At 35.2% G+C, this 21,176-nt stretch overlaps 2 protein-coding genes across 2 annotated transcripts in view; both read right to left on the bottom strand.

Moving 5' to 3' along the window:
• LOC134540544 (esterase E4-like) overlaps positions 1-19,485 on the bottom strand; it is a 761,050-nt gene extending 741,565 nt beyond the window's left edge. Inside the window, exon 1 of the mRNA XM_063383349.1 lies at positions 19,228-19,485. Coding sequence (XP_063239419.1) covers positions 19,228-19,396 — 169 coding nt within the window. The 5' untranslated portion in view covers positions 19,397-19,485. The remainder of the gene's footprint in view (positions 1-19,227) is intronic.
• LOC134540614 (uncharacterized) lies at positions 4,920-7,574 on the bottom strand. Its single transcript, XM_063383450.1, has 2 exons — positions 7,200-7,574; positions 4,920-7,109 (listed from the first exon to the last, which is right to left on the bottom strand). The coding sequence occupies exons 1-2, from the start codon at positions 7,566-7,568 to the stop codon at positions 6,231-6,233; spliced, it is 1,248 nt and encodes a 415-aa protein (XP_063239520.1). The 5' UTR covers positions 7,569-7,574; the 3' UTR covers positions 4,920-6,230.
• Positions 19,486-21,176: the final 1,691 nt, after the last annotated feature.

Here is a 21,176-nt window from a genome sequence, read left to right as displayed (position 1 = left end):
GGTATTTCTTGTAAAATTAGGGAACAATTTTTTCTGTGCAACGTTAGATAATTTACATGCTTTGTTAGAAATTTCAAGCGTGGCTTATGTCGTCGTCCACACTAGGAAAACTTTTTTAATTAGTTAAAAACGGAGGTATAGCATCTGGAATGCACCACATTAGTTTTAACAGTATTACATATTTGCTTTAGTAAAGTCAGATATACCATATTAATTGATTTTCAAAGGTTATGGCATCATGTCTTTTGACGTTGTTGTAACAGTTGAAGTCTTACTAAAACTTTTTTCAAAACTAAACGATCAATAATCCAATGGTGAAGCTATTTGCAGCAGCCATGCATAAGTCAGAATTTTACTTAAAGTTTGCATAATAAATTATACTGAATTTTTTATACATGACATCTTAGAAATTAATGTCACGCTGAAGAATGTTGATAGGCCAGGTAATTACGGTTCTGAATAAAAAACAAAATTATAAATTTTCTGTAGTTTTGAATTGTAGCCATTTTTCAAATGTTTCAGTATCTCTAGTCCGCCCCAAATTCTCAGATAATGTAATTACAAGTTATTTTTACACAATCCTGTGTAACCAGCTATAAAAAGTTCAAAATAAAATAAAACATGATATAGGTTTGAGAGAAAAACCATCATTAGCATGAATTGTGGGGCAAAAAGTTTGTATCGGCTATTTTTCACTGTTTTAACTGTAAAAAAAAATTATTATATTCACTTAGCAAGTTATTTAAACAGATGGCTCATTTAAGTACATTTTAAGTGACTTCTGAAAGTTGATGAAAATCCGGTGATAATATTTCAGACGGGTTTGATATTTCTAACTAAATTTCCGGAAAAAAAATTATTTTATTTGATAATTTTTTTTTTGTTCAGCCAGCTAGCTCTTACTGGTCTTCCCTACCATTTCATAAACACTACCCTCAAAGAGAGAAAAAAAGAAGAAAACCTTCGTGTATCGACACCAAGAAGGAAAAAAGCTGTTTCAAGTTAGTATTTTGCATTAACTGTATCACGAAATTCTTTTTAATTTATCGTAATTTGTTTTCCTTTTAGCAGCAAAGAATAGAAAATATTAAACCCCACATCTGCGTGCCACCATGGGAAAAGGAGAAAAAAGATAGAAGAACGCAACTACATAAATTCCTACTTAAAAAAGTAAATTCTCTCAAAATAATGTATTTAGAAGGGATACAGGAATTCTGGATTCAAAAAGGAAATAGGCTATATTGGTTGATTTCTGGTTAGAATCAGTGTTTGGTTGTTAATGACAAAAAAAAAAACATGCGAGCAGTTTTCCAATACTCGTCAGAGATGTGTAACATCAAACCTCGTTAACGAGCAAATTAATGTATTATCAGGTTATAAAACGAAATTCAGAAACGACATTTAAACTAGAATTCTTAAAAAAAATGATGCCGAGCGTGATCTATATACGCAAATTGTGTTTCCATTAATAACGTAGTTTTCCTAACCCCCACTAGATATCGCTGCCGGAGCAACTAAGTCGACCAATGAACCGTTTGATTAGGAGAATGACATTTAAAACTATTTAATGTAACGGCTACGATTAAAGCGAAAGAGAATTGTAAATTACTAAAATACTGAAATACCTGATTTCCGACAGTAAATTTTATTAAAATACTTCCCATACTGTTAAAAATCACTAAGCAGTTAATGTTCTCACTGTTTTCATAAACATACTGATTTCATAAAGATGGCCGGTATTTAAATAAAATTCCTTATCGAGTATCAGGCACAAAGCTGGTGAATAGTATTTTTCCAAGTCTTCATCAATGTTATCAGAGTCGTTTCATTATCTAGTTTAAAATTTCGGTCTGCAGATAAAATAATTCGATGGTCTATGTAGCTGCTCCGGCAGCGAATTTTAACGGTGGGTGCGGAAACTAAGTGTTGATTCGCGTCAAGAAAATTAGTTGTAAAAACATCTTGCCTATATTTATCACACTCAGAATTATTTTTAAGAAATCTACGTTACATTTCGTGTACTGTATGGGCCAGGAATCTTGCGAGATGTCTGCGCGGGGGTGAAGGGGAAAGAGTAGTTCAAGGCCGGCAGGAGAAGTAGTGGTTGAAGGGGAAGTGAGTGTCATACGATAGGAAATTCCGTCTCCCTTCCTGCGTTACTAACCGTGTGAAGTATATTGGCAGGTAGTGTGCGACGAGTAATGGGGCGAATGTAAAGCGTAGGAAATGTAATAAAGTGATTCACAGCAAAGAGAGAGAAATTATAAGTAAAGTAATATCAATTTGTGATCAAGAATCTCGTGAAAAATGCCTTTCGATTCCTATTAACAAAGCAACGGAACGTGCTGCAAATTATACAGATGTAAGCAAAGCAACAGTGATGCGTATTCGAAAGAAACAAATTGCAATGCCAAATGAACCGCACACAACACCAGGGAAAAAGAGGTAAGCCATACATGTGTAATGTGCATTAGTGATATTAAACAAAGGGTTTTTATCATTGGTTATGTTAGTTTTACAAAATATTTCAGACGTACATATGTTTTTTTTTATTATTAAGATTGCTACAGCATAATTTTTTTATGTGCAGGCCACGAAAAAAACGCAAGATTGAGATTGACAGCTTCGATAAACGTGTCATAAGAGACACAATACAAAAATTCTATGCGTTTAAAAAAGTTGTCCCGACAGTACGCAAATTGATTCCCGTATTAAAGGAAAAGATAGGTTGGTAGTGAAGCCCTTCGTCGCTCAAGAGATTATTGCGAAGTATGGGCTTCGTCTGGAAACGGTGCGAAGACAGTCGGCATTTGTTAATCGAACGAGCTGACATAGTGACGTGGCGCTCCAAGTATAGACAGTATAGGTCTGAAGGTAAGGAAGTGTTACCTTGATGAGTCGTGGGTGGATACTAATCTCACATTCCAGAAATGTTGCAACGCAAAAATGACGTAACGGGAGTAACTAAAGGAAATGCAACCAAGAGGCTAATATTGGTTCATATTGGTTCAAAATGTGGATTTCTCCCAGGGGGATTATAGGTATACAAGTCAGGTACGACAGTCGGAGATTATCACGGGGAAATGAATGCTGCTAATTTTGAAAAATGGCTGTCCGAACGTGTTCTACCAAACTTGCAGCCATCTTCTGCTGTAGTAATGGACAATGCGCCATATCACTCCAAACAAGAGGATAAGCCTCCTTAGAAATACAGTACAAAAAACGAAATTATTATATAGCTAAAACGCAGAAGTGTAGAGTGTGATGAAAAAATGCTGAAATATATGTTGATGGAATTGGTAGAAAAAAAAACCAAAGGTGAAAATATTTCGGGTTGATCAACTTTTAAAAAATGCAGGACATCATGTAATTCGACTCCCACCATACATGTGTGAGTTCAACGCTATTGAATTAGCGTGGGCAAAGATAAAGAAGTGCATTCGGGAATGTAATACCATTGAATATATATATATATTCAATGGTAATACCGAGGGACAGTTCTCTGCGCAAGCATTTCAGACACACACACTGGATTCTGTTAACTCTGTAACAAAGGATGACTGGGTAGGCTACAGCAAACATGTTCAGAAATTATAAGACGAATACTGGAAGAGGGACTGCATCATAGACATGGCAATGGACTAGTTCTTAATAAAACACATGACAGTGACGATGACGAATTCCTTTCATCAACAAGTAACAGTGTAATCGACAACAGTGCTACATCGTGTTTGGCTCAGCTATTGTAAAAACTGGTATTTATTCTTTGACTTATAGAGCTCTGGTAATATTTTAATGTTTCCATATCGCCTCGTTTCACATAACTAAGAGGTGCAATTTTGCCACTCTCGGCTTACGTGAGCTGCGGATCTAACCAACTCTGCCTTTACTGTGGCGAGTTTCAAAACTTCAGTAAATTTTTTTTACAGTCACGTCATGTTAGAATTATAAGTGTATATTTATATGTGTTCAGTGTAACAAAATGCCATTACGTTATTACAGATACACAATTAAATGTTGCGCTTCCATTACTACGCTGCATGTTTTTATAACGCCTAATATATAGCCAGGCCGTGCCTAGTTTCGTGCGCGCCGCCCCGCCGCCGCTTCTTTCTGCCGATCCGTGCCGAGCAATGTTTGTTGTCGGAACTATTGGATGCAGCTCGCTATTTTCGTGGTCCCTACAGTATTGGCAACTTGAGAACACGTGAATTTGAGGTTAAATGTTTTTCATCTCTGGCGAGTACTGAAAGACTCACTATTTTTTTTTTTTTTTTTTTAACTGTTTGGAATATTATAATTTCCTTAATAGACGAATGTTGAATTATATATTTTTAAATCCATAAATAGCTATTACTTTTATTTTAAACATAGAAACCATACACGTAAAGAATGAATGACTTCAAGGCATCTATGTCTTGCCAAGTAACTTGGCGTACTATGTTTGCATTCGCGCTATACGGGGCTACACACAGTGATGCTATAGCCAAATATTTACGTCGAAGGAGCGAAGATTGGCACGAATGTGCCAAACGTCTTCCGGCACGCAAAAATTTAAACACTTGCGAAGCGTGTTCTTTACATTCGCAATTGACCGCGAAACATTAAAAAAAAACCTAGTGTCCAAATATGGAGAAATGAGAGGTAGTTTCAGATACTAGCCAGCGTAGAACCTTTTTGTAAAGCATTACGCGTAGGTTAGCTTGAATTTGAAAGCTACTCATGTAATATTTATATAAAGCACCATTTAAACGATCGACTTTTTTTTAATGAATTCAGTACAGTTCATGCAATTTAATAAGTGGTGAGAAAGTTTTCAAAAAATTTGATTCAATGAAACTTTTAAGGGTAATTGAAAGCAATTTACTCACTTTAACTTTACTGGAAGTGTTTCAGAAAGTGTATTTAAAAAAATAATATTTCTTCTTTTTTTTCTTAAATTTTTAATGTTTCTTAGTTCAAAATTTCCTTTATTTTACGATATATATATGGATTAAGATTTAAAAAAAAATATATATCACTATGGGAATACATGTTTGCCTAGAAAACAATAAAGGCCGTACAAAATAATAACTAAAATATAGGTAGGCCTATATGATTATATAAAATTTAACACGTAAAGAAAATAACAATTGAAGACCTTGCTGCAAAAAGGGGATAACTCACATTTCAGTAATTTTACAGGAGAGACAAAAAACGTATTGCAAAATTGGGGCTACTATATGTGCATGACTTGTTTACATTTTCATTATAAAGTATGGAAAAGTGTATCGTCAACCACATTCACAATAAAATTGCTTCCTAAAGTCGGAAGTAAATCGTTAATAAGTGAAATGAAGTTATCCCTTTTTTGCTCCAAATAATGAAAATAATAATACATATATGTATAATCCCTAATTAATGACAGTATTTTAAATTAACAATATTACCACATGATAGAAGACTCTTTCTACTCTTAAAAAACTATGTATTGTAATAAAATCAATATACATAACATTAATTTCAGAGAAGTACCCAAAACTTAAGATAAACAATACAATGTTATTGTAACAAGTCAAAGTACCACACTTCATTATGTACTATGAAAGAATATGGCTGTAAATGAACACACATAAACAACTATTACACGTTCACAGTGAAATGTAGTCATCGTCTGAACAAGAAGCACCACATTCTAGATCTATCGTTGCCACAGACTTCAAGTTATTGTAGTACCACATGTCACACTTCGGAACATACTGCTCTGCGAGTTTCATTGTGTCCCTTAGTTTCGCATCTTTAAGTGGTAGTTTCATCACATATGCAGGAGGAGCATCAAGTAAAAGTTGTTGTTTAGCCTTTATTAAATTAAAGTTTTCATAGTAAAGTTCACTTTGGTGACTGCAACATCGCAGAACTTGTGATGAGCCAGAGTAGTGGAAAATACGGAAACGCGATACAGTAAATACACTTGTGCCCTTCACTTTTTTCAGAAACATTTGCTTCAAATGTGTGACGAAATCTCGTACATCATCTTGTTTTACGTCAATGACAAAGAACTTCTTAGGTGAGGTTTTCTTCACCAAACTTTTGTACTCTTGAGGCAAATATACCCTCTCTGTTTTTCTGATGTTTATTTCAATGCGACCAAAACACCGGTCACATGGAAGGAAGCTGTGGCCCGGTTCTGGAAATCGTTGCACAATATCGTCAAATCTTCCTATTTGTGTGCAGCTAAAAAGGAACTGGACTTAAGCATTGTTCTTATTCTGTGCACAGCAGTTGTCTGAAAAAAGGTAGACTTTCTTTACCGATGTGTTGAGCACATTATCAAAATAATGTTTCAGGAACGAGATAACTTCATTTGAGCCTTTCTTTGCTGTACATTCATCATACATATAATAGTGGGCAGTTTTGAGTTTCGCTGAATAGATACAGAAGTTGTACATCCAAACCTGGCGACAGTAAAAAGCATCGCTGGACGGTACTTTTGGAAGGGGCATATTTTGTTGATAGTCAAAACAGAGTGTATCGGTAAATTCATTGTTTTCAGCTTCATGTATCTTACCTTTCGTGCTTGTATAAAACATGTCTGCTTTAGTGATGTGAACCATTTTTTCAGTCTCAAGTCGTTTCTTTTCCTCTATAGAAGTTGCCCCATTTATCTGGTTCTCCAGAATATCACATGTTTTGCACATGTCTGTACGAGGCCTCCCGAATGAATAATTAAAGTTATTTCGAAAATATCTGTAATAATAATCATACGTCACAGTAGGTTTGATTTTTTGTCCTTCCTTCAGACGATGATGCACATCAACTTCATACTTCTCCAGATACATTTGGTACATATGTGATATGTTTAGCAACGGAGACAAATAATACATGTTGCTCTTACCTCTGCTGTAATGTGACAATCTCCTTGGGAAGCTTCTGATATGGTTATCGACTTGCTGTTTGATATTTTCGGGAATAGCATTTGCTCTGGTATTATATTTCCCTCGGCCATCTGTTGGAGGTGTTACAGATGTTGACATGTGCTTTGCAATCCTTTCCACTCTCTTCTTACCAATGCCATGTAGTAAGCAGAATCCCATTTTGCAAACTTCGATTTGCTTTGGGCCGTCCCTAACCTAAAATCAAAGCAAACATGCAATAGTAAGTACACATGTTCATTGGCGTGATGATTGTTTACAAGATAAGGCTAGAGGTATTGAACTTACTTTGTATTTGATACTGAAGCAGCGAGGTGACTTGTTTCCGGATACTATTCTTCGTCGGGCTACTGATAAAACTGTAATCAGTCCACTAAGGTAAGAATCTTGTCTTTCTTGTTCTGCTATATTATTGAATGCTTTCAAGAATAAATGTTTGCGTTCATTAGTCAGACTGCCGAGGCAGTTTTTCTTGCACTTGCAGTTTGTAGCTGTTTGCCTGCCTGGTTTCTTTTTTCCTCTATGCCCCACATAAGCCTCACCACGAGCACGTTTTGATTTTGCTACATTTCGCTTCCATTTCTTTACATTACACTTTCTTTTTCTACCTCTATTTTTACTTTCACCTTTATCTAGTTCTGAATCACTATTTTCCATGTTGGACGGAATATATTCACTTCCAGATGCTTTAAGGTCTATACACTCATCACTACTTTCTGCCATATTTGATAAACGAACAGATGTTTATTTTTTCTCCATAGAGATTATACTTAGTAATCACCTTCGAGCATATAGAGTGCGTTCCAGCTATATGTTTTCATGTTCACATCTAAAACAGATGATGAGAGGCGACGTAGCAAGCGAGATATGCAGGTTGAATATTTAAAAGTGATTTTTATGGGTGAAAAATAATTTTAATTGTAACTGTGAACATAAGTTAGGAAAATATGTTTGCTGCAAAGAGGGGATAACTCCGCAACTTATCCCTTTTATGCACCAAAAGGTTACAGGGGATAACATTCTACAGTCTGTTGCTAAGGCATTTAAAAAGGTATTTATACCCTTTCTGCACCAGTTTATGCAGTGATTTTTTTACTGTATAGCCAACCAATAAAATGATTTTAGGTAAAAAGTGGACTTATCCCCTTTTTGCACCAAGGTCTTCAATTTTGCAGGTAATCAGTACTTTACTTTTCTTGGACAAGTTGGCCGTCGTATTAAAGTTGGTGATTTCAGGAAAAATTTTATCGCTTTTAAGAGAATTTATATTTTCTGTTTATAGTTTGAAAAAAAAAAATAATAGCTACCTTTAATTTTCTACGGATCAAGGAAAATAATTCAATATGACCAAACAGGTGTGCAAACTTTTATTTAAGAAGTTGCTTCTTAGGGAAGTATCACTTGCCAACAGCAAACGAGAATGCGTTTAGCTTTTTTCTTCATTGGGTATATAAAAATTTAAAAATTTTCTGGATTTCTATTTACCATCAGAAATATATTTGAATATCGGGACACATACATACCTCGCAAAACAAAAAAGCTGACTTAAGGATACGGTGTTTTTCTTGCAACAAAGATTCATCATCACCAATAAATTGTTTTGTGTTCAATTCAAAATATTTTTTATAGTTACAAAGATTATTTTAGCCAATACTTGGTTTTTTTTTTTCAAACAAAATCTTTCTTACTGGAAAATCGCTCTAGGCCACAGAATATTACATTGATAATATCACAACTATATGTCACTAGCTGACCCGGCGAACTTCGTACCGCCTTAGCGTAGCAATGATGCACTACTTTATTTTGTATAGCTGACCTATCTTAGGTATGAGTACCTATTCAATTTGAATCACTATAACTGAAAAGGACCTTACTAATTTAATTAAATAAAAAACAAAATATATATTGTCAAAATAGTGTTTATTCCATAGGATTCAATAATTCCACTAATGTTTTTACAAATTGCTATTGAACAACTTGGCATTTTTAAGTAAACAATGAGCTCAATACCACGCGCGCTCTATAAATCAACTAATAGTCTCTGTACCCCTCACTGCTTCTCTCTACTCTAATGCTTTTTGATAAACTATATTTTTAGTTTTATGTTCTGGCGCGTAAATAAATAATGTTGATGGTTTTCCGACACGGGAACAGGCGACATATAATTGGCCATGTGAAAAACATGGATTTTCTAGGTTGATGCCACATACACTTAGCGACTGCCCTTGCGATTTATTTATTGACATTGCAAATGCAAGCCGCACTGGAAACTGTAAACGCTTAAAGCTGAATGTCATAAGGTTACTTTAAAAATATTTATATTGTACAAATTGTTGGGTTAGTTTGGAAATAATTTTATATATGGTATATGGTTCAGTATTCTTAAATTTTCTAATTTTCAGTTAAATTTTTTCTTTCATAAGAACCTTCTCGTGACAATAACAAACACAACAAAAAAAGAATTAGTGAAATCGGTTCAGTCATTTATGCGTGATTGCGTGACCAAGGGAAATAGGAATTCATTATTCTTAAATTTTCTAATTTTCCGCACAATTTTCTTAATTTTTTCTTTCATAAGAACCTTCTCCTGACCATAGCAAACACAACAAAAAAAAATTAGTGAAATCGGTCCAGCCGTTCACGCGTGATGCCGTGACCAAGGAAAACGGGTTTCATTTTTATATATAGGCCTATAGATTTTGAAATCGTCATTTAAAATGATAGCTGTTCAAAACATAGTAGTTCAGTTTCAATAGAATTTTATAAGTAACTGTGATGTATGCCATCATATATTATTTATCAAAATATTAATTGAAGTTTAAAGGTAATTTTGTTTAGATAGTTAACTATTATAAATTCTGAATAGAAGTTATTTAATTTTCTTGGGCACACATAATTAATATACAAGTTTGGTGATAGTATTAGTTTAATGAATTTATTATATAACTTATTATTACTAACAAGTCCCTTAATAAATTAATTTAAACATTCAAATATTTTAGGACTTCCAGCTACTGTGAAAAAATTTACAATCTTCTCGCATTTTAACTTACTTCTTTGAGAACTCCTTACAATTTTGGTTGTTATATTTATTTATTTATTTGTTGTTGTTGTTTATAAGGTTAAAATACGAAGCGACGAAGCGTGACGAAGAAAATTTGGACTGATATTTGAGGGAACCCGGGCTTGAAAACCCTCATTTCTGTTTTCCACTTTTTACAGAAATATTTCTAAACAAATATCTATTCTTTCACTTACTTCCCTGATTTGAAAAGTATTTGTCATTTTTTTAAAATAAAGTTATATAGTAAAAACAGCCCCCCTGTTCATGATTTTCACCTTCAATTCACAAGGACGCTGGTTACAAATTAGCCAGGGATCTTCTTGAATGGGCCCACCTGGCCGGCTATATCTGTGTCAGTGTATGGCGAGATGATAAGTGCGACTCCCACTGGTGCTCCTAGCGCGTTATGACCTCTAAGTGCAAGGCTGTGGGCTGACTAGCAGTCTTTAAGTCGTGCATGAGGCAACTGTGAGATTTGGGCGGTAACCATCAATACTAATATTATAAATGCGAAAGTAACTCTGTCTGTATGTATGTCTGTTTGTTTGTATGTTACCTTTTCCCGGCTGAACGGCTGAACGGATCGTAATGAAATTTAGCAAGGAGATAGATTATATCCTGGGGATGGACATAGGCTATCTTTTGTCTGAAAAAATAATCTTTAAACGGGTTAAAAAAATATATCTTATTTTATGTAATGTGTGTCATAGATATACAAACTGTTAGTGTCATTCCTCTATACCTGCCGAGCAATAGCTTTCAAGCCATTACGTTACGTTTTTCTATTGTAAGGAACTAAGTAGAGAGTAAGAAAAAAATAAAGATCTTGACAGTTTGTAGTGTCGCCATATTTGTTTCAACTTTCAATACGGTTTTTGTATATTACAATTAAATTTTTTTTTACAGTACCTACTTATAACTTATTTGCAAGGAGTTTGGTTTAGTGTTTATAATTTATCTGCTGAGCGTCAAGAGTCTTAGGGCTACTCAGACCGAAGACCAGAAATATTTATCAATTATGTAATATATTGTTGAAAAATTTGAATTTTACTATTTCAGGTAGGTTGATTTTTTTTATTAATTAGAATAGTTACGTGTAATTGCCATTTTCCTTTATTTCATATTAAACATTATGTTTTGTTGAGTGTGAGATAAATTTATTTATGTATGTTTTAATTTCATTTATTTTCTTTTATATACTAGACTAGCTGTACCCTGCCACGTTTCGCTGTGGCACATTGTGATTGAATATTTTTTTTTGTTTTTCCACTGTATGCGTAGATATAAAGACTATCTGGTTTTCCGACTTGGGAACACGCAACATACAGTTGTCCATGTAAAAAGCAATCCGCATCTAAATCTAAACCACACAATTCTAAAGATTGACCTTGAGCTTCATTGATTGTGATTGCAAATGCCAATCGAATTGGGAATTGCAATCTTTTAAATTGAAATGGTGTATCGGTCGGGATCATGGGTATTCGAGGAATGAGGACATATTCACCTTTGAAAGGCCCCGTTAAAATCGTTGCTTCCACTACGTTATTAATTAATCTCTTAACTGAAAGTCGCGTGCCGTTGCAGAGTTTTGGCTGATTAATATTCCGCAAGAGGGTAATTGGCACACATATTTTCAATTTAAGTATGTGTGGTGGTATCCCTGGCTGATCAAGTGATTTTAAAAATTCCGTAGAACATATTAATTAAATTTAAAATTTAAATAAAAGGTATAGGGTCTAAGGAGTTCAAAAAATGAATAGCCTAGAACCATCTACATGCAATCCCACATCAAGTGGTGATAGACCCATACAAAACATAACCTCTACTTACGATTTGGATAACGGCGCAGCTCAATCGAGACACGATCACACTAAAGTACCTCATTCATATTGTATATATAGTCCCATACCGGTAAGCTTAGTCATTTTTTTAATTATTGCACCTCACAATAAAATCATTCTCATTGTATATTGCCATTTCCCGCTCGCTTCACTTGACATAGTTTTTTCCATTGCTAAGAGAAATCCTTTGGCATGGAGAAACGTTTCCATAACAGAAAATTTGTGTTTTTTGTTTTTATTGGTGAGAAAACACATTAATAAAAGGGCGCAGTTACTTTTTCGCGGTTGCGGGTATGTTGCTGACGTGAAAAGTAGATAAAAACAATCCTTGATGCGGGTTGTATATAATGGTAAAATTTCAGCTCGATCGGTGCAGAACTTTTTGAGTTTTTGAAGCGTACACAAACCAACATAACATTTTTATAGATATAGATTATAATAGCAATATATAAGATATAAGCTATAAGATAAGAATTATTTAATTTTCAAATGTATTGTACGAAATGTATTTTTTAATTTAAACGTATTTTTATCAATAGAGTCGAAAGAATATACTTTCAAATTAAATAAAGTTTTTTATTCTTTCTTGAAATATATATATATATATACACATATTTGTGTAAATTATAGTCGTCAAGGTACAATGGTCGAGTAGCCTGATGTGCTTGAACTTCGACAATATAGTACAGCATCGTCGAGCGTGGTCACAACATAGTTGGGTGACCATGATATTTAGTTATAGAAACTTTTTTTTCCGACTTTTCCGGTGGATTTTCCCAAACTTTTATTTCATATAAACACTCTTCTGTTAAGATGCAATGTTCTGTAAAAATTTCAATCCAAACCATCGTATACTTTCCGAGTTTTGCGGCCAAATACATACGGAAGCTAAATTTTTATATATATAGATATACTAGATAATGCCCGGCATGCGTTGCAATGCCTCAATCAATTTTTTTTTGTAATTTTTTTAAACGTATACTAAGCATCTCTCTTTATCTCTCTAATTCTCTATCGCTCTATGTATATCTCTATAACTCTCTCTATCTTTCTATTTATATCTCTATCTCTCTTTATATCTTTCTACATATATATCTCTATATATCTTTCTAGCGGACCCGACAGACATTGTCCTGCCCAAATTTACTTTTTGTGAGATATGGATATGGCGGTAAGTATTTCTACGCTGGACATTTTGTATCTTCTCATTATACATACCCCTCCTCTTGGGCGCGCCACTGCCGTTACCAAAAACCTTTCCCATGTTTACACAGAAGGCAACAACAATGCAAAAGCCCGTTGCCATGGAGGCTAATTATCAACAATGCTTAGTTCTTTTTTTTTGCTTTTAAAGCGTGTTTTTTTAGTTTTTTCTTAACTCAGAATCGAGATAAAATATCCAATTGTGAATCTAAACCATCATCGAATCCCCGTGAACTCACACACAAAATTTCATCAAAATCGGTCCAGCCGTCTAGGAGGAGTTCAGTGACATACACACGCACACAAGAAATATATATATAAAGATTCTTACCTACCTACTTCTATTAAATTTCAGGTGGATGTTAACATTGTCATTCCAGTTGAATAAATTTTTTTGACAAATTTGTTGTTATTTATACTTTCTGTTTCATTTTGGACTATGTTTTTTTTTTACTTAATTCAAAGATTTGTGGTGTGTACAGGGAGTGATATCTCTATTAATTTCTATACTCCTTTGGATAAGCGGAATATGGCCACTACAGTTTTACATATCAACAAATCCTACAAATGTTTTAAACATTATGACAAATAAAAAATAGTTTCACAAACATCCTTAGTTTTTTTTTTTTTTTTTTTGGTGTGTATAGTTTGAAGTTTAATATTATGTATGTACGTAAATTCTTAAACATAGAGTTATTTATTAATTTATTTAGAAAATTATTCATAGGTAGGTAATAAGTTTTCCTTTATATCTCTTTCGATTTGGAGTGTTTCCGAGCCATTCGGGGTCCTCAACATCATTCCCTCCCTCCCCCCCCCCCCCCCCAGGTGGTTAAAGCCCCAAAATTTCGAAAGTTTAAATTTTTTTAAAAATCTTTCTCTTTCGATTTTAAGCGTTTTCGAGCCATTCAGGGTCCTCGAACACCCCCCCCCCCCCCCCCACCCGGCTCCTCAGGGAAAAAGCCCCAAAAGATAATTTTAGGAATTTTAAATATCTATTCTTTCGAGATGGAGTGTTCCGAAACTTTCGAGGTCCTGAACCTCCACCCCCCCCCCCCTCCCTTTACACAAAAGTGAAAGCCTCAAAATTTCGAAAAATTTGAGAAAATTGTATTAAAATTAAGTCATTACGATCTAAAGTGTCCGGGGCATGGTGGAACTTTTACCCAAAGTCGACTTCGTACCCAATTTGGGGGGGGGGGGGGGTGCAAAACACCAAAATTACGAAAAATTTCAAAAATTTCTTAAATTTAAGTATACCTTTTTACTATTTGGAGTGTTTCCGAGCCATTCGGGGTCCTCAAACTACCCTCCCCCCACAAGGAGTCAAAGACCCAATAATAAAAAAAATTCCCAAACTTTCGAAAACCTATTCTCTTTCGGTTTGGAGTGTTTACGAGCCATTCGGGGTCTTCAGCGTCACCCACCCCCTTCTCAGGGGTCAAAACCCCAAAATTTAGAAAATTTCAAAAATCACTCTCTTTCGATTTTTAGTGTTTCCCTGCCATTCAGGGTCCTCAAAATAACCCCTCCCCCTCTGGGGAGAAAGCCCCAAAATCTCGAAAATTTCAGGATTTTCAAATGTCATTTCTTTCGAGATGGAGTGTTCCGAACTATTCGAGGTCCTGAACCTCCGCCCCCCCCCCCCCCTTTCCCAAAAGTGAAAGCCACAAAATTTCGAAAAATTGGAGGAAATTGTATTAAAATTAAGTCATTACTAACTAAAATGTCCGGGGGATGGTGGAACGTTTACCCAAAGACGTGATCTCCAACAAATTTGTGGTAAGGGGATTGGGGGAATGCGAAAACCCAAAATTTCGAAAAAAATTTTAAATTTAAGAATACTTTTTTACTATTTGGAGTGTTTCCGAGCCATTCGGGGTCCTCAAACTACCCTCCCCCCAAAAGGATTCAAAGACCCAATAATTAAAAAATTTCCCAAATTTTCCAAAAACCTATTCTTTTTCGATTTGGAGTGTTTACGAGCCATTCGGGGTCCTCAACATCACCCCCCCCCCCCCCTCAGGGGTCAAAACCCCAAAATTTAAAAAATTTCAAATATCATTCTTTCGATTTTTAGTGTTTCCCTGCCATTCAGGGTCCTCAAAATCACCCCTCCCCCTCTGGGGAGAAAGCCCCAAAATTTCGACAATTTCAGGAATTTCAAATAAAATTTCTTTCGAGATGGAGTGTTCCAAACCATTCGAGGTCCTGAACATCCACTTTCCGCAAAAGTGAAAGCCCCAAAATTTCGAAATATAAGAATATATATAATTGGATTTTGGTATGTATGACGTCGATAAACTCTTACACCGTTTGACCGATCGCCATGAAAGTTGGCACATCGAAGTGTTTTTATCATCCATTTTTTTGTAAATCGCCGCTAGATGGCGCTGTAGCGCATCAACTTCTACACCTTTCAACCGATCGCCATGGGTAAACAGAAAATCATAGGTCACGGATACACAAACAGTAATTATGTGTCATTTCTTTATGTCCAACACACTGGACATATCGCTATCCAATTTGCTGTAACTCACGGACAATATATCACCCGGTGTTCAGCCCGGGCAAAGCCGGGTACTGCAGCTATAATTATTATATGGTGGAGAAATGACGATAAAAGTGCAATTTAAGGCTCTTGGGTGCTTTCAAGATTCTTTACCGGTCGTTTAGTTTAAATTCCTGCCAGCATGTTTAGTTCAGAGTGAGATCGGATTTCGCAAATCCGTTATTTTTATTTACATAACTTTACATATAGTTTTTAGGTAACTTGTGTTTTAAAAGTAAATAGGAAAAATTTCTCTTATATACAAAATTTCATACGAGGATAGATTAAAAATAACTTGTGGTTAGTATGGCCCTAAAAAAATATATGACATGACTGTATGAATACATTATTATTTTTATTTAAATGTAACGCATGAAAAGAATATTTTAACGTGTATTACACACTCGATGGAAAAGAACAAATTCCGTATTTACCTGAAAATAAAGCGACGATTTTTACCAAAATTGCATAAACTAAAAGTGAGGGACATATAATACAGAAACTTGTGTCTTTTCAATTAAGTGAATCAACGAAGATGGGAACAGCTTAGTTAACAAACTATACGTTGTATCATAATTACGACATTTAAGCTCCTTTAGACTGCTAATAATTAGAGACCTGCAAAATTCGCGTATTCAATCGGTGATAGGCTAGAATTCAAACACATATACCTCTTGGATAATTTTGCTATTGGCTTACTGTTCATCTGGACGAATCTCAACCAGTTATAAACCCTCAACCAAAGAAGGATTGAATAACAGACAAACCAGCTGAGACGACTTACAAGTTGGCAGCCGATGAAAATGCGTTATTTGCCCGAGTGTACAGGGGTATGTGCAGTCTATCCTGAAGGCCATCGAAACCGCGAATTTTGCAGGTCTCTGCTAATAATTACTGTCTCCTGAAAACAAGTATTTTAGCAATTTCCTCTCTTCTAAAAATACACTTTCAAAACGAAATAAGGAAACAACAAAACTCATCCGCTCTCAGCGCAATCTTAATTACTTCTCATAAACAGACACCACTCAGTCTCGGGCAGTTTTGCAATCGCCTGGTTTCTTTTCAAGCTCTGCACATATTGTGTGTGCCCACGTATGCGGGCTCCTTAATTTAGGGAAGCCTAAGATGTACATCAAGTTCCGTCCCTGCCTGAACACGCCCGAATATTCACCTTCGGCCAACCTCGGTTTTATTTATATATATTTATATTTCTCTGTTTATTTTAATGTAGCTATAGTAAAATAACTAACCGTCCATAGTGTTTTAATGTAGCTAACCTAACCGACCACTTTTAATATTTGAATTCATTTTTTTCTGCGAAAAAATAAAACAAATCCCAAGGTTGGCCGAAGGTGAATATTTGGGCGTGTTCGGGCAGGGACAGAACTTGACGGACAACTTAGGCTTCTCCTTAATTTACGGCTATCGTCGTAAATTTACGGACACTGGGTTCGCTTACTTTGAACATGAACCCAAAATAATATTCTTGGCGTATTAACAAAACATTCGAAAACTAATTAAGTCTATAGTAGAACTCTCTTGTGTGTCCACGTATGTATTTACCTTTGTTTAGAACGAAACATACAACTTTTAAGTCGAAATACTGAATAGTTTAAAGAAAATCATTTATTCGAAATTACGAAATTTCTTTTTTTTTAGTTAAATAATTTGTTGAAAAGTCCGTAAATTTACTGTGATTTCTAACAATGTGAAAATGAAATTAATTAAACGAAGATAATTACTAATATAAACGGCCATTTGCTTGCAAGTGAATAAACGAGTTTCTGTCGCCCTTTTTAATTACCACCTTTCCTTATAGGAATACCTCCACGGTTTATCGGTCCATGGGGAGTAAAAACCCTTATTTGTATCGTATTCCTTCCTTATGTATATATAATTTATCATCAAATGTTGCATATGCTTTTTTTAAGATACTAATTGATTATTGATAAACAATTTGTGTTCTGATTTGAAAATGGTTGACAAAATATAAGCACTTTGTAGCAAAACAGTTATTTATTTAACAGTAGATATGTGTTTGCACACAATTCGATTTGTTTCGATTTTTCTTACCTTTTCTGATAATTTATTCGATGGTCTCTGATAGTTTTAGGATCAAGTCGCGAACCACTTGTAACCCTTCCGCGACCTATTATTGAGTCGCGACCCACCGTTTCGGAACCGCTGGTCTAAATAAATCGCTGGAGCATGAAAACGTGTTTCAATAGCTATTGAGAGTTTTTTTTTGTTACATAATACGTACCAACGGATGCACCAACGCTTTGCTATGGCAGTCTACAGGCATAACAGTGTCGCAGTGCTTTTCATGCTTACCCTTCCTTGGGGATACGACTCTGTCGTGCCTCTAATGGAAAAAAAATGTGATCGTGGAGTCCACGCACGACAAAAGTGAAACTTCTTGCTTATTAGTCATAGATACAGATACATTACTTATATGTTTTAATAGAACAAGAGATGATAATTGAGAAAAGTAACGACGCGCGTATGGTCTCAAAAGAAATAACTCTTTTTCCACACGAATAAATAAAATGTAGATTCTTTGAATAAAACCAAAAATGTACGACTATTTTTTTTCTCGTACATTTAAAACAAATTTTGATAGTAAATCATTCCTAAACTTGAAGCTATGCTGCTTAATCAATTGTCCAAATGGACGTGTGTAGTCTGAGGTAGGTAAGGTATCTGGGATGTAAAAGTGACAACATGGCATACGAATAGGACCTACCACAATGCTACTTTGTTCAGCCACAGTCACCCACAGCTACACACGCATTGAGAAATATTCACCCCTCTTAGTTGAACTTAACATGTATTTACACACTCGTGGGCTCGTAACTATAATACGGTGTGTGATTTAGTTAATCAAATAATATTTAGTTACAAATAATTACCCATGTCAAACTAAAGCGTGAAAAGCATTATACCAGCAGAAATATTGAGTTACACAGCTAAAAAAATTACATAACACTGTATAACAATACTGATTTATACAAGTAATTAAATTAATGATCCTTATGATTAAAGCTAACATTTTCAATCACACTATTAATATAAACTTGAATGATACTAATAAAGTTAATTTCGCGAATCAATATCTCTTTTCCACACGAATATATGAATTGTAAATACTTTAAATTAAATAAAAATAAATATGATAGCATCAATCGTCAGCCGTTACGAAAACATCAGGAATAGACGAACTCAAGCTTCGCTATGAGAATTCCGTAGCATCACTGCTGCGTCATTTCTACCTCTCCCCTGCCGTAAAACCCTTTCGACTGTTACAACTGCTTTTTCGTCCCTTTCCCTCAATTACGTTTGCCGTCCCAAAAAATAAAACAGAACAACTGATATTCTACTTAGGTTCCATAATGTTTAAGTTAATTATACGTCTATATTTTCAGAAAGTAATAGAAGAAGAAACAAAAAAAATAGGCTAGTAACTAATTGACAGAGCCAAACAATACTTAATCCATACTGATTGAGTTCAACCTCCCTACGCCCAATATTTTTCGTCGTTTTAATTTCATTTTCATATTTAAATATTTTTTACACACAACTAATTCACCGAAACTAATTAGTTTTGAAATCGTAGGTATTACAAGCCCAGTGTCACACCGCCATTATTGTACTCACCAAGTATGTTTTCACGAATCACCGCCGTGACGGGAAGAATAACACGTCTCCAATGTTGAAAAAAAAAAAGAACCCCCGAGGTAGTCTGTCGACCGCTTTTAAATAAACCTCTCGTCCCCGAACAACGACGGGGGAAAAACAAAATGTTCTTGTCGGGAACATTTTGCATGTTTTACAGTCATTGAAACCAAAACAAACAAAAAAAATCCGGCCGCGCGGTAATCGGTGATGCCATTACCGGGATGTCCACGTAGTACTAACAAAGCCCGCTAGGTCGCAATACTTACCCGTGCAAACCAGTTGCATGCGCGGCGTGGGTGCGCAGAATTACGCCTTCAGCTGCTCCGGAAAAAAAAGCTAAAAACAAAACAGTGCTTGCACGTAGGTTTGCAACATCGCTCTTAAAAACCATCGATGTTCACACGAAAAAGCATCTATGTTAAAAGAATTCACTCCAAAAAATACATCAATGTCTTTAAATATATAAGTATTATCAGGTAAATCGTAATATGACTATACGATGTTAGCTATGTTTTCATCACCAAGTACCGACGACACACACACAGACGCGTAACGAAATATCGTACGTACGTCAACAATTTACGCAATGAACGCGTGTATTTAAAAATTAATTCAATCGAGACTAATGATGATATTGTAAACATAATATTTTACTTACCTTCTTCTACAAAAGTACAAAAATCACGAAGAGAGGAATATATATATATATATATATATATATATATATATATATATATATATATATATATATATATATATATATAGTAGCACTGCACTGCACGATTTACGTGGGAAAGCGACTGGGCATTCACGAACGGAATGAAATGAAATGATCCAGTAATGAACGATGTCGATGTTTTTGGACTTTTTTTTTAGTCGATGCATCAGCGATGTATCCGCTCTTCAAAAACATCGAACCTAACGACGATGTTCATAATCGATGTATCGATGTTTGCGTCCCTACTTGCACTAGATTCCCTTAAAAAAAAAAAAAAAAAAAAAAAAAAAAAAAAAAAAAAAAAAAACGCGCCGTTGAAGCTTTGAATATATATACTGTATAGAAGTCGCGAGTGGATAGTATTTACTCTACGTTTTTCAGAAGCTTATGATGAGCAGCTTGGGAACTTCACCGCTGCAGTGCGCTGCCGTAACGCCCTGTATCGTCTTAGTTGTTATTTACACGTTAGAGCGCAGCGCTGTCGCCCGCTGTCATTCCACGCACCCCCCACCCATCATTCACTGCAGCTCAATGTCGTTCAACAAGAGGGGGAAGGGGTGTTTGAAGAGTTTGACACTTGTCCGCTAGGGACCACCACAAGTCGATGCCCTAGAGATGGTGGCGATTGCGGCGGTGAATTAACCAACTACCTCAAAACCGTATTAGAAATCTTAACCTGGGCTGGCGACTTCTATACAGTATATATATTCAATGGTTGAAGGTTTGTCAGCCGACTACACAGACAAGCGGTCTCATCATGCGCCAAAGAAAACCACCGCGCGCAATACTGCATTCTTTCCAGCGAAACAGAGCCTCAAAGTTCTCGCGCTAAAGTGAACAAGGAAATGAATGAAAAAAAGAGCGTGTGTAACTCAGTACATATATTAGAAGTGAAACTTGTTTAGCAAATTCAAACCTCGACTCGTAAGAATAACGCAAGGGCAGAGAGAGAAGGAGAGAAAGTAAAACCTTCTTTCTAAATAAAGATGAACTGACAAAAATTATTACTCACTTCAAAATAACTGCTCAGGATATCAATACTTATTGATCAATCAGAAATAATTAATAATTACAAACAGATATTACATACACTCTGTTGAAATAATCGCAACATGAAATGTTACGTTTAAATTTTCAGGACCCTTACTATAGCATGAACACAATTCTAACTAAAATTTATAAACGTTTTAAAATGTAAATCAAGTTCGAA

Source organism: Bacillus rossius, chromosome 17, assembly GCF_032445375.1.
Source record: "Bacillus rossius redtenbacheri isolate Brsri chromosome 17, Brsri_v3, whole genome shotgun sequence".
Lineage (NCBI taxonomy): Eukaryota > Metazoa > Arthropoda > Insecta > Phasmatodea > Bacillidae > Bacillus > Bacillus rossius.
The sequence above is the reverse complement of the archived record's forward strand: the minus strand, read 5'-3'. Positions and strand labels throughout refer to the sequence as shown.

Bases quoted from the DNA above. Each gene is read 5' to 3' on its own strand.
- LOC134540614 (XM_063383450.1), bottom strand. From the start codon at position 7,568: ATGGAAAATAGTGATTCAGAACTAGATAAAGGTGAAAGTAAAAATAGA. The intron at 7,110-7,199 runs GTAAGTTCAATA...CTTTGATTTTAG, and splicing joins GCTTCAGTATCAAATACAAA to GTTAGGGACGGCCCAAAGCA.